Below are 14,374 nucleotides of genomic sequence, written 5' to 3' on the forward strand. Positions count from 1 at the left end.
GAACCCTGAAGAAGATTCATCTCTTAAATTTACATGTTTTTTATTCTTAATTAATTTTAAATGAAATTGAATTGAATTATTAGTAGGGATGCACCGAATATTCGGCCACCGAAAATTTTCGGTTTTCGGCCAAAAGATTTTTATCACCGAAACAACACGGCCGAAACAGTATGTTGTAACAGTATGGCATTATTCTTTCGGTGTTTCGGTTTTCGGCCTTGGTTTCCACTTTTTCGGTTTTTGGTTTCGGCCAAGAATTTTCATACCGGTGCATCCCTAATTATTAGTAACTTATTTTAATCTATGCACACTCATAGTTTCTTTAAATTAATAAAACAGAAAGCAAATGTATTACTGCAGACAAACCACAGGAAAGCAGTCGGCCAAGGGACTAATCTGAATATGTGACCCTGGACAACAAAACCAGTCAGAAGGCTCAATTGTGTAAAATTAAGATTTATATAAATAAGCTTTCCACTGATGTATGGTTTGTTAGGATAGGACAATATTTTACAAAACATTCTAAATATTGAAAAAATGGCCAAAATTAAATTCTTAGCAATGCATATTACTAAACGGCATTACAATCCAGCATTTACAGGTGACCCCTGACCCCACACACACACACACACACACCTGACATGAAGGTGAATCCTCCAGGCAGCTGCATGACTCCTCCTGTGGCTCCTGCGCTCTTCAGCACCGTGCCGTTGGCTCCGTTCCCGCTGGGCGCCAGGTAGTTGGTGATGGGGAAGGACGGGCCGCTGCTGGCCTGCATGCTGGTGGAGGAGCTGGGGACGGTGGGCGGAGCGCTGGTGCTGCCCGGGACACTGGCCACGGTGAACGCCGGCTTCAGAGCATCCTGCCAACATCAACACAACGATGAGGATCAACACATTCACACATCATCAACACATGAGGATTTTTCTTTTATGCCAAAAATCATTAGGATATTAAGTAAAGATCATGTCCCATGAAGATATTTAGTAAATTTCCTACCGTAAACATATCAACTGTCTTAATTTTTTATTAGTAACATGCATTGCTAACAACTTTAAAAACGATTTTCTCAATATTTCGATATTTTTGCACCCTCAGATTCCAGATTTTCAAACAGTTGTATCTCGACCAAATATTGTCCTTATTTAAAGTCTTATTTATTTAGCTTTTTGAAATCTCAGTTAAAAAAAAAAGACCCTTATGATTGGTTTTGTGGTCCAGGGTCACATATAATAATACAACATAATGACTGTAAATTGTTTAATTAAAGTAATCATGTCAGTGTTTTCCTGATTTAACGTCTGATTTAACACAACCTCTTAGTGTTATTGCAGAATTATTTATATATTATTACAGTATTGTTTTGAATTCGCTTTTATTTTTATGTTTTCAATTTTTGTTTTAATTCACTTTTCCTTGTAGTATTTTTGTCATTTTTATTAGTATTTTTTTTAAGTTAGCTTTCATTTTCATTTTATTTTAGTAATTCAATTTTTAAAATAGTTCTCCAATGAAGTTATTTTTTAAGTTTTAATTCTACTATTTATAGTTAATTTTATTTTAATTAATGAAATGACTTTTAATGGTTTTAGTTCATATAACAATATCACTGGATGACAAAATAAACGTCTTCAGGATGAGACAAGCAGTGTTATTTAGAATTATTCATATATTATTACAATATTAAGGCTTTGAATTAGCATTTATTTTTATGTTTTAAATTTCATTTTAATTCACTTTCACATGTAGTATTTTTGTTATGGTCTTTTGTCCTTTTTCTTAGTAATTGTTTAGAATGATTTTTTATTTATTTTAAATTTACTTATATTAGTTACAATTTTAGTAATTCAACTTTTAAAATGTTTCTACATTTTTTAAGTTTAGATAAAGTTTAAATTCTAATGTTTATAGTTAATTTTATTTCAATTAATGAAAATGTTTTTATTTCAACTTTTTAAATATTTCTACATTTAAACCTCTTCTGGATGAGACAGTGATATTTTTGTTTTATTTATATACTATTATAGTATTTTTATATATAAGTAGTTTTTTTAATATTTTCTTTATATTTTCAGTGTTCATTTGAATTTTTTTTTGTAATTTAAAAAAAAAAAAGAAAAAAGGTTATTGTGACTTATCTCACAAATTTGCAAGTAATAAAGTCAGAATTCCGAGATATAAACTCACTTTTCTGAGAACTTTTTTTTTCCCATCAGAACGGGACTCTTAAACTCGCAACTGTGTGTTTATATCTCTCAATTCTGAGAAAAAAGGTCAGAATTGCGAGATACAAAGTTGCAATTGTGAGAAAAAAGGTCAGAATTGCGAGATACAAAGTTGCAATTGTGAGAAAAAAGTCAGAATTGTAACAAAAAGTTGCAATTACCTTTTTTATTTTTCTTCAGTGGCAGAAATTTACATCACATTTGTAATTAGCTTTATTTTATTTGTATTTCTTTTTAAGTTGTTAATTGAATTTTAGTGCTTCATCTTATTTTATTTCAGTTTAATATTTTTTTTATATATTTCTCTTTTTTGTTGTTTTTTTAAAGTTGAAGTTTTTCAACTAGCATTTATATTTTATTTTATTTAAATTAATAAAAAATATTTGTAATAGTTTTATTTCACATATCAACACTGTATACAATATAGAGTAGAGTATCATAATGAGCATCTGACTGGACATTACTCTTGAATGTTCAGAACTAGTTTAAGAGTAAATCCTGCAGTTCAAATAAAGTTCGTTGCGCTCATCTTTTATTGTGACTGTTACCATGACAACTGCTCTCAAAGGCAACAGAACCTCCACACAGTACTGGACACACATCTGATCATGAGCTGCACAGCCAATCTCATTTCTCAGATCACACACACACATATATATATATATATATATATATATATATATATACTCTGCTGGAGCTGTGTTTCAGTTCATCTCACTAGACTAGATATTACACTACATTCTCACACACACACACACACACACACACACACACACACACACACACACACACACACACACACACACACACACACACACACACACACACACACACACACACACACACACACACCTCTCCTGCAGAGTGCGTCAAGCACATCCTGAAAGGATTTTTCTCCCTAAAACTTGATCTAAATGTGTGATGCTGAGAAGTGAGATGAGACGTTACTGGAGGAATTGTGCCAGTCAGATGTGATTGTGATTGTAATTGCGATGCTGAGCAGCACACAGGAAGTGGCACATCTGTAGAATCACATCTTAATGACAAACACACATTTGATCTAGTTTGCAGGACATCAGAATGTGTTAAAAACCACTTCAAACAGACTCAACCTCAAAATAAGGACAGATTAGATAGTCACTGAAAACTTTTGAGAATTTTTAAAGTTGTTTAGTCATTTATTTGATCAAAATTAATTTCTTTTAAAAAAACAATAATTTCTTCAATAAAAAACAATTCATTTTAATTTGAACTAAGTTTCAGTTGTAGTCATTTTGTTATGTGCTTTTGCCATTTTTATTAGTAATTTCATTAATAATTAATTTTATTTATGATTAGCTTAATTTATTTGTATTTCATTTTTATCTTTATTTTTTACAATTTTATTTTTTACATTTTTTAAAGATTTAAATTTTAATCTAATATTTACAGTTAATAGTTTTTAATCTACTATTTATAGCTATACTTGATTTCAATTAATAAAAAAAATAGAAATAGAAATCTTTTTTAACATTATAAACATCTTTACTGTCACTTTTGATCAATTTAATGTATCCTTGATGAGGAAAAATATTAATTTCTTTAAAAAAAAAACAATTTCTTCAATAAAAACCAATTCATTTTAATTTGAACTAAGTTTCAGTTGTAGTCATTTTGTTATGTGCTTGTGTCATTTTTATTAGTAATATCATTAATAATTAATTTTATTTATGATTAGCTTTAATTTATTTGTATTTCATTTTTAGTAGTTTATGATTTTATTTTCAAAAATTCAAATTTTATTCTAATATTTACAGTTAATAGTTTTTAATCTACTATCAACATTATCAACGTATTTCCTGTCACTTTTGATCAATTTAATGTATCCTTGATGAGGAAAAATATTACATTTTTCAAAAAACAACAACAATTTCTTCAATAAAAACAGAGTTTTCAGTCATGTTCATAGAGTGATGTCCTCTACAGCCACCAGAATCTCAAATCATAAGTTCATGTTATAATCAGCGGCTGAATTAAACCGGTTTACTCTGTCAGAGGCAAAACCACAACAGCAAAAATGCTCCCAAACCAGAACCAGAGAGGAACGAACAGCTCATGAAGTGGTGTGTGTGACTGTATGAGCGTCAGGGACATGTTTCAGGAGGTTTATATGTGACTGATTGAGTGGGTCAGAGGTAGAACAACTAACCTCACTGAACGATCACATCTATCAATACAGGACAATCTCAACTCATCTATATCAAATCAAACGCATCCAGTCGATGAAATGCATGCAGTTAATTACAACTGTTTAATAATGTTATTTAACAGCACATACACTGCCGCTCAAAAGTTTGGGATCAGTAAGACTTCTAATGTTTTCTCTTCTGCTCATCAAGTCTGCATTTATTTGATCAAAAATACTGTAATATAGCAAATGTTATTACAATTTAAAATAATGTTTTTTTATTTCAATATACTTTAAAATATAATTTATTTCTGTGATGCAATGCTGAATTTTTACCAGCTGTTACTCCAGTCTTCAGTGTCACATGATCCTTCAGAAATCATTCTAATATTCTGATTTATTACTAGAATAAGGATTCTTTGATAATTAACAAGTTAAAAAAGAACAGCATTTATCCAAAATATAAATCTTTTCTAACAATGTAAATCGATGCTATCACTTTTTATTAATTTAACACATCCTTGGTGAATAAAAGTATTCATTTCTTTAAAAAAAATGAAAGAAAAACATTTGTGTATGTTGTTAAAACCTTTCTATTTTAAATAAATGCTGTTCTTTTTAACCTGAAAAAACAGGTTCCAAAAAAATATTGTTTCCAACATTGATAATGAATCAGTATATTAGAATGATTTCTGAAGGATCATGTGACACTGAAGACTGCAGCAATGATGCTGAAAATTCAGGTTTGATCACAGAAATAAATTCGATTTTAATGTATATTAAAATAGAAAAATGTTATTTTACATTGGAAAAATATTTCACAATATTAATTTTTTTTCTGCATTTTTAATCAAACAAACACAGCCTTGACGAGCATAAGAAACGTCTTCAAAAAACATTATTTGAACTGCAGTGTATATCTGTATTTTTATGTATGTTTGTCTGAATCTAGACCTTCAGTTCTTTTATCCCCACAGCAGAATAATGAACCGTGGGCTTTTATTTCTGGAAATATGTGCTAGTTCTACTCATTATTTTCAGGTAGGAGCGGATAATTAATAACCGTGTCCTCGTTACAGCCATTATTCTGAATCTATGCAACCTTGAGCTTCTCAAACACACTGATGAACAATTACACAAACACACAAAACCATTCATTCTGAGTCTCAGAGCCTAGAAATACAAACAACAGATATGAGACACACTGTGATTTATCTGTGATCATCTGTGTGTAATCTGGAGAGACACAGTCATCACACACATATATATATTTCACAGCACTGATGGAGCGTCTCATTCTGTTCACTAAAGGGAACTCAAGAGTGAAAGAGACCCATCCGGAGCGTTTAACAGAGGAATCTCCAGTCCAAAGGTCTAAATGAGCCGCTGTTCAAACAACAAACACACTGAAACCTGTGTTTTGAAATCCAGCAGATCCAACAGGATCATCTGTACAGATGTGGGAATGTCTGCTATCAAACAAATGTCATCTAATGGTTAATCTGAGCTCCTCTGGTAGATGAACATCACCATCTTACAGTCCAGCATCTCCTCTCACTGACCACCGACTGAACAAACATCACAAATGTGACACTTTAAAGAGCTTCAAGCTCTCTTTTGCTCTCTATATATACTGTATTTATATATATATATACCCAGACTGCCACTCAAATGTTTGGGATCAGTTCAGTATTTAATGGTTTTTAAAGACGTTTCTTCTGCTCATCAAGGATGCATTTATTTGGTCAAAAATACAGAAAAAACTGTAATATTGTGAAATATTATTTTAATTTAAAATAACTGTTTTCTGTGTGAATATATTTTAAAATGCAATTTATTTCTATGATACAAAGCTGAATTTTCAGCATCATTACTGCAGTCTTCAGTGTCACATGATCCTTCAGAAATCATTCTAATATACTGATTTATTATCAATGTTTGAAACAGCTGCTTAATATTTTGTTGGAACCTGTGATATTTTTTTCCAGGATTATTTGATCAATAACAAGTTAAAAAGAACAGCATTTATTTAAAATAGAAATCTCTTCTAACGATATACACTACTGTTCAAAAGTTTGGGGTCAGTTCATTTTTATTCCTTCTTTTTTTTTTATGAAATTAATACTTTTATTTACCAAGGATCTGTTGAATTGATAAAAAAGGTGATAGCACAGATTTAAATTGTTAGAAAAGATTTACATTTTGAATAAATGCTGTTCTTTTTAACTTGTTATTCATCAAAGAATCCTGAAAAAAGTATCACAGGTTCCAAAGAATATTTCCAACATTTCTGAAGGATTACGTGACATTTATTTTTTAAAAATATATTAAAATAAAATGTGTGTGTGTGTGTGTGTGTGTGTGTGTGTGTGTGTGTGTGTGTGTGTGTGTGTGTGTGAGAGTAGCAGGTCAATGTCAGAACACTGTATTTGAGGGGTGTGTGAACAACAGCTGAAGATACAGACAGCTGTCAGGAAACATGAGAGTGTTTAACCCTTCACACACACACACACACACACACACACACACACACACACACAATCCCACACTTAAACCTACCTCTCACAGGAAAATTTCTGCATTTTTACATTCTCTAAAAAACTCATTCTGTATGATTTATAAGCTTGCTTCTCCATGGGGACCTTAATTTATGAGCTGGTGTGAATTCAGGTTTAAGTCAGCACACACTCTCACACACACCAATGAGCCTCTAAACACCAGAAACTCTTCTAACATCATCTGTCTGTCTGATGAGCAGAATCTGCCAGAGACTCAGTGCGCAATGATAAGAGACTCCGTCATCATCATCATCATCATCATCATCATCATCATCATGCTGAATAAATGAGCTCAAACAGCTTCAGTGTCCCTCCTCTGTATAGAAACTGTGGCAAACACTGCACAAACAGTGAACAATAGTGATAATCACAGCGCATCTGAGCGTCATCGTCTCCCCCGCATCAACAACACCTACAGCACACTGGAGAACACTCACTCACTCACTCACTCACTCACTCACTCACTCCGTCACTCACTCCGTCACTCACTCCGTCACTCACTCACTCACTCACTCACTCACTCACTCACTCCGTCACTCACTCCGTCACTCACTCACTCACTCACTCACTCACTCACTCACTCCGTCACTCACTCCGTCACTCACTCACTCACTCACTCACTCACTCCGTCACTCACTCCGTCACTCACTCACTCACTCACTCACTCACTCCGTCACTCACTCCGTCACTCACTCACTCACTCACTCACTCACTCACTCACTCACTCACTCCGTCACTCACTCCGTCACTCACTCACTCACTCACTCACTCACTCACTCACTCACTCAGTCAGTCACTCACTCACTCACTCACTCCGTCACTCACTCACTCACTCACTCACTCACTCCGTCACTCACTCCGTCACTCACTCCGTCACTCACTCCGTCACTCACTCACTCACTCAGTCACTCACTCCGTCACTCACTCCGTCACTCACTCACTCACTCACTCACTCACTCCGTCACTCACTCCGTCACTCCGTCACTCACTCACTCACTCACTCACTCCGTCACTCACTCACTCACTCACTCACTCCGTCACTCACTCCGTCACTCACTCACTCACTCACTCACTCACTCACTCCGTCACTCACTCACTCACTCACTCACTCACTCACTCCGTCACTCACTCCGTCACTCACTCACTCACTCACTCACTCACTCACTCACTCCGTCACTCACTCCGTCACTCACTCACTCACTCACTCACTCACTCACTCAGTCACTCACTCCGTCACTCACTCCGTCACTCACTCACTCACTCCGTCACTCACTCACTCACTCACTCCGTCACTCCGTCACTCACTCCGTCACTCACTCACTCACTCACTCACTCACTCCGTCACTCACTCACTCACTCACTCACTCACTCACTCCGTCACTCACTCACTCACTCACTCACTCACTCACTCACTCCGTCACTCACTCACTCCGTCACTCACTCACTCACTCACTCACTCCGTCACTCACTCACTCACTCACTCACTCACTCCGTCACTCACTCACTCCGTCACTCACTCACTCACTCCGTCACTCACTCACTCACTCACTCACTCACTCACTCACTCCGTCACTCACTCACTCACTCACTCACTCCGTCACTCACTCACTCACTCACTCCGTCACTCACTCACTCACTCACTCACTCACTCACTCACTCCGTCACTCACTCACTCACTCACTCACTCACTCACTCACTCCGTCATTCACTCACTCACTCACTCACTCACTCACTCCGTCACTCACTCACTCTGTCACTCACTCACTCACTCCGTCACTCACTCACTCACTCACTCACTCACTCACTCACTCCGTCACTCACTCACTCACTCACTCACTCACTCTTCATTCATGATTCTCATAGGCATTTATAAATGTCTTTGTTAAAGTTTTCAACAATATTTGCCATTTTTTAATGAATGAATCTGCTAGTATTTTTTCATTATGTCAGAATTGTAAGATATAAACACACAATTGTAAAAACAAAATAAAAAAAATAAAAAAAAATCCCTTCAAGATTAGACTTTATAACACAATTATAAGAAAAGTCGTCAAAATTGCGAGAAAAACTATGAATCATATCAAGATTTGATAACATGATTTTCAAAGCTGATATATCTGATGATATTTGGCATTTTCCAATTATTTTTAATTAACACTGATAACTTTAATGAGGAAAAGAAGTAGTATTTAATTAATTTTATGTTGATTATATCAATAGAAGCAATATATTTTATATTTATTCCATTTATTCAACATGCATAAATATACAAATATTGAAGTATTTTGACTTCATATCAAGACTCTATAACATCATTTCCAAAGTCGATATATCTGCCGATATTTGGCATTTTCTAGTTATTGTATCAGTAATTTTTTCATGTTTGCCCGATGTCAGAATTGAAAGATATTAACACACAACTATAAAAATATACAATTATTCCCCTTCAAAATTGGACTTTCTAACTCACAATTATAAGAAAAGTCACCAGAATTGCGAGAAAAAACTATGAGTTCCGAGATATAAACTTGCAATTGTGAGATACAAGTTGTGGAAATAATGGTGGCGGACTTTCATACTTTATACTTTCATGCTTTATTTTAAACATCAAAAACATTTATAAATATACAAATATTTGAAGTATTAAGTATTTTGACATCATATCAAGAATTGATAACAAAGCCGATATATCTGCCGATATTTGCCATTTTTTCCCAATTGAATCAGCCAGTAATTTTTTCGTGTTTGGCTGATATGTCAGAATTGTAAGATATAAACACACATTTTTAAAAATATTTTCTTTTTTCCCTTGCAAAATTAAACTTTATAGCTTTATAATTATAAGTAGTCAGAATTGTGAGAAAAAAACAAAGAATTGCAAGATATAAACCCCTGTTTTTTTTAACCTTTTATTGATCAAGTAATCCTGAAAAAAACACAGGTTCCAAAAAAACATTTGGCAGCACAACTGTTTCCAACATTGATAATTCTAATAATAAATCAGCATATTAGAATGATCATGTGACACTGAAGCCTGGAGTAACAGCTGATGAAAATTCAGCTTTGCATCACAAAAATAAATTAGATTTTAAAGTATGTTCAAATAAAAAACATTATTTTATATTGTAATAACATTTAGCAATTTAAAAATTTTTTCTGTATTTTTGATCAAATAAATGCAGCCTTGATGAGCAGAAGAGACTTCTTTAAAAACATTACAAGTCTTACTGATCCCAAACTTTTGAGTAGCAGTGTATATATGCGTGTGTGTGTGTGTGTGTGTGTGTGTGTGTGTGTGTGTGTGTGTGTGTGCTCCACACTCTTGCTCTAATCAGTGTTTCTGGCTCGGTTTGACTCTCTGTCTCTGTGCCAGCCATGTGGAATTCACAGCTCCATTTGGGACGCCTAAAAAAGGCAAGGCAGCCCAAGTTAGAGAGCTGCAGCCAATCAGCAGTGACCCGTCCAGCTGCTCCAGCCCCCCCCCCCACCGCTGACGCATTGCTCAACACGCATCTCCAGCACACGCATCAAACGTGTCCATCACTGGAGCTACAGCAGAACCACCGAACACACGACTGACAAACACGATCACACTGATGCATCTGACACACGCTTGATCCAGACTGACCCACATCACATTGAAAGCAAACATGTTGCTGCTTATACTTATTCATTCACAAATTACTCTTTTGAATCAATCAATTTTGAAATCAGTTTTTAACTGTTTTGAATCACTTTGAACTGAATCAGTCTGAAACTCTACTTTGGTCCAAATGAATCTTAAAGAATCACTGATCAATAAAAATACATTAATTCTAATGGGGAAAATAGCTCATTAAAATTGTATAAATATTGCATAGTATTATAAAATCTTCTTAAAATTTTAAATAATAATCAAAAACTATTATTGAACAAAAATGTATTACATAAATTATCCTGAAATGTTTGTGAAAATATTAAATACACAAACAACATGTCTTTATATTGCATTGTCCTGCTGCTTATACTGTAACACACACACAGTGTCTGATTCATTCACAAATGACTCTTTTGAATCAATCAGTCTTGAATCACTTTGAACTGAATCAGTCTGAAATTCTTTACTTTGGTCCAAATGAATCTTGAAGAATCACTGATAAAAAAAAATACATTAATTCTAATGGGGAAAATAGCACATTAAAATTGTATAAATATTGCATAGTATTATAAAATCTTCTTAAAATTTTAAATAATAATCAAAAAATATTATTGAATAAAAATGCATAAACTTTCCTGAAATGTTAGTGAATTTATTAAAAACACAAACAACATGTCTTTATATTGCATTGCCCTGCTGCTTATACTGTAACACACACACAGTGTCTGATTCATTCACAAATGACTCTTTTGAATCAATCAGTCTTGAATCACTTTGAACTGAATCAGTCTGAAATTCTTTACTTTGGTCCAAATTAATCTTAAAGAATCACTGATAAAAAAATACATTAATTCTAATGGGGAAAATAGCACATTAAAATTGTATAAATATTGCATAGTATTATAAAATCTTCTTAAAATTTTAAATAATAATCAAAAAATATTATTGAATAAAAATGCATTAATTTTCCTGAAATGTTTGTGAATTTATTAAAAACACAAACAACATGTCTTTATATTGCATTGTCCTGCTGCTTATATTAACACACACACAGTGTCTGATTCATTCACAAATGACTCTTTTGAATCAATCAGTCAAAACAATTCTGAAATCAGTTTTGGACTATTTTGAATCACTTTAAACTGAATCAGTCTGAAACTCTATACTTTGGTCCAAATGAATCTTGAAGAATCACTGATTCGCATCGGAGTCTCACGCTGAGGATCTGTTGAATCACGCAGACACTCGGTGGAGTCTGATAAAGCTGCATATCTTAGTTAACTTTCCATTATCTCAGCGACACTCTCTCAACACGCGCCGTCCTGCGGACAACACCAGCACTTCCTAATCATTCCTAGAATGAGAGCGCAGACCGCAGGAGAACTGCCAACGATACTATAAAACTGTCCAGATTATTGTGCAACTATAATAGTAAAATAAATAGACCTAGCATTGTTTCTTTGTATTGGTGCTTTTTTTTGTGCAAAATTGCAAGAAAAAAAAAGAAAAAAAAAAGAAAAAAAGTTGTGTGATTATTTAGCAATAGCATAAAATACTAATAACATAATAACATAAATAATAATAATTTATTTTTATTATAAATATTTTTTTCTTTGTTTAGGGGTCAAACTTGCATCATTGTAAGCCTTGAAATGTAACTTTTTTCAAGAAAATTTATGTAATATGTTTTTTGGTCCAAATATGTAATATGTTAATTATAAAAAATATTTATTATTTATTTTAAATATTTTTTATTTAAATAATTACATTTTATTTCAATAATTTAAAAAAAGTATTAAAATTTTTTTTTTTTGAATACTTTTTATTTATTTAATTATTTATTTATTATTTTTCAATGAATGCAATATTAAATATCAAAACAGAGTGAAAACATTTAAAATCCATTTTTTAAAAGTGAGACTTGTGCCATATGGTGGCATCAAAAACAAATTTAAACTTATGTAATGTCATGTAAAATGAATAAACCTAGCATTGTTTCTTTGTGTATGTGTTTTTCTTTTTCTTTTTTGCAAAATTGCAAAATAGCAAAATTGCAAAAAAAAAAAAAATGTGATTATTTGGCAATAAAATAAAACTAACATAAATAATAATAATTTATTTTTATTTTTATTTTTTTCTTTGTTTAGGGGTCAAACTTGGCTCATTGTAAGCCTTGAAATGTAACTTTTTTTTTCAGGAAAATTAATGTAACATTTTTATTTAATAATATTTTTGGATTATTATTTAGAATTTTGAGGAGATTTTATGATACTATGCAATATTTATAAAATTGTAATGAGCAATTTTTCACCATTAGATTTATTATAATTTTTATTTATTTAATTATTATTTTTCAATAAAAGCAATATTTAATATTAAAACAGAGTGAAAACATTTAAAATCATTTTTTTAAGTGAGAATTGTGCCATTTGGTGGCATCAAAAAAATTAAAACTTGTGTAATATCATGTAAAATAAATAGACCTAGCATTGTTTCTTTGTGTATGTGTTTTTCTTTTTTTTTTTTTTAGCAAAATTGCAAAATTGCAAAAAAAAAAAAAAAAAAAAAGGAATTCGGCCAAATTTGTGTGATTATTTAGCAATAATATAAAACTAACATAAATGATAGTCATTGATTTTTATTATAAATATTTTTTTCTTTGTTTAGGGGTCAAACTTGCCTCATTGTAAGCCTTGAAATGTAACTTTTTTCAGGAAAATTTATGTAATATGTTTTTGTTCAATAATTATAAAAAAATATTTTTTATTTATTTTAAATATTTTTTTCAATAATTAAAAAAAGTATTTACATTTTTTTTTATTTGAATACTTTTTATTTATTTAATTATTTATTTATTATTTTTCAATGAATGCAATATTAAATATCAAAACAGAGTGAAAACATTTAAAATCCATTTTTTTAAAGTGAGACTTGTGCCATATGGTGGCATCAAAAACAAATTTAAACTTATGTAATGTCATGTAAAAAAAATAAACCTAGCATTGTTTCTTTGTCTTGGTGTTTTTCACCACAAAGACAAAAGAAAAAAGGAATTCGGCCAAAGTTGTTTAATTATTTAGCAATAAAATAAAACTAACATAAATAGTCATTTATTTTTATTATAATTTTTTTGTTTGTTTGTTTAGGGGTAACACTTGGCTACTTGTAAGCCTTTGAAATGTAATTTTTTTTTTTCAGGAAAATTAATGTAACACATTTTTGTTCAATAATATTTTTTGATTATTATTTAGAATTTTAGGGGATTTTATGATACTATACAACATTTACGCAATTTTAATGATTAGATTTATTATTTATTTATATATGTATTTATTATTTTTCAATAAATGTAATATTTAATATTAAAACAGAGTGAAACATTTACAATTAATTTTTTAAAGTGAGAATTGTGCCATTTTGTTGCATTACAAAAAAACTGCACAATTACACAAAACTTGACCCTGGACCACAAAACCAGTCATAAGGGTACATTTTTGGAAATTGAGATTTATACATCATCTAAAAGTTGATAAATAAGCTTTCCATTGATGTATGGTTTGTTAGGATAGGACAATATTTGGTCGAGATACAACTATTTGAAAATCCTTTAAAGTTGTCCAAATGAGGTTTTTAGCAATCCATATTACTAATCAAAACCCTTTAACATTTCCAAATCATGTCCACGATTTTTTTGCGTGTTCACATAGATAATGCGACAAAATTTACCAAAAGCCATCTCACTCAATGAAGCCATGATTTTTATAATTTCAAAATATAATTTGTGTTT

At 31.9% G+C, this 14,374-nt stretch overlaps 1 protein-coding gene across 2 annotated transcripts in view; it reads right to left on the reverse strand.

The window, feature by feature from the left end:
* LOC141325139 (serum response factor-like) overlaps window positions 1–14,374 on the reverse strand; it is a 54,388-nt gene that overhangs the window by 25,460 nt on the left and 14,554 nt on the right. For both annotated transcript variants that reach the window (XM_073833631.1, XM_073833632.1), the window contains exon 3: window positions 637–862. In XM_073833631.1, coding sequence (XP_073689732.1) covers window positions 637–862 — 226 coding nt within the window. The remainder of the gene's footprint in view (window positions 1–636; window positions 863–14,374) is intronic.

This window comes from Garra rufa, chromosome 2 (genome assembly GCF_049309525.1).
Source record: "Garra rufa chromosome 2, GarRuf1.0, whole genome shotgun sequence".
In the NCBI taxonomy this organism is placed as follows: Eukaryota; Metazoa; Chordata; class Actinopteri; order Cypriniformes; family Cyprinidae; genus Garra; species Garra rufa.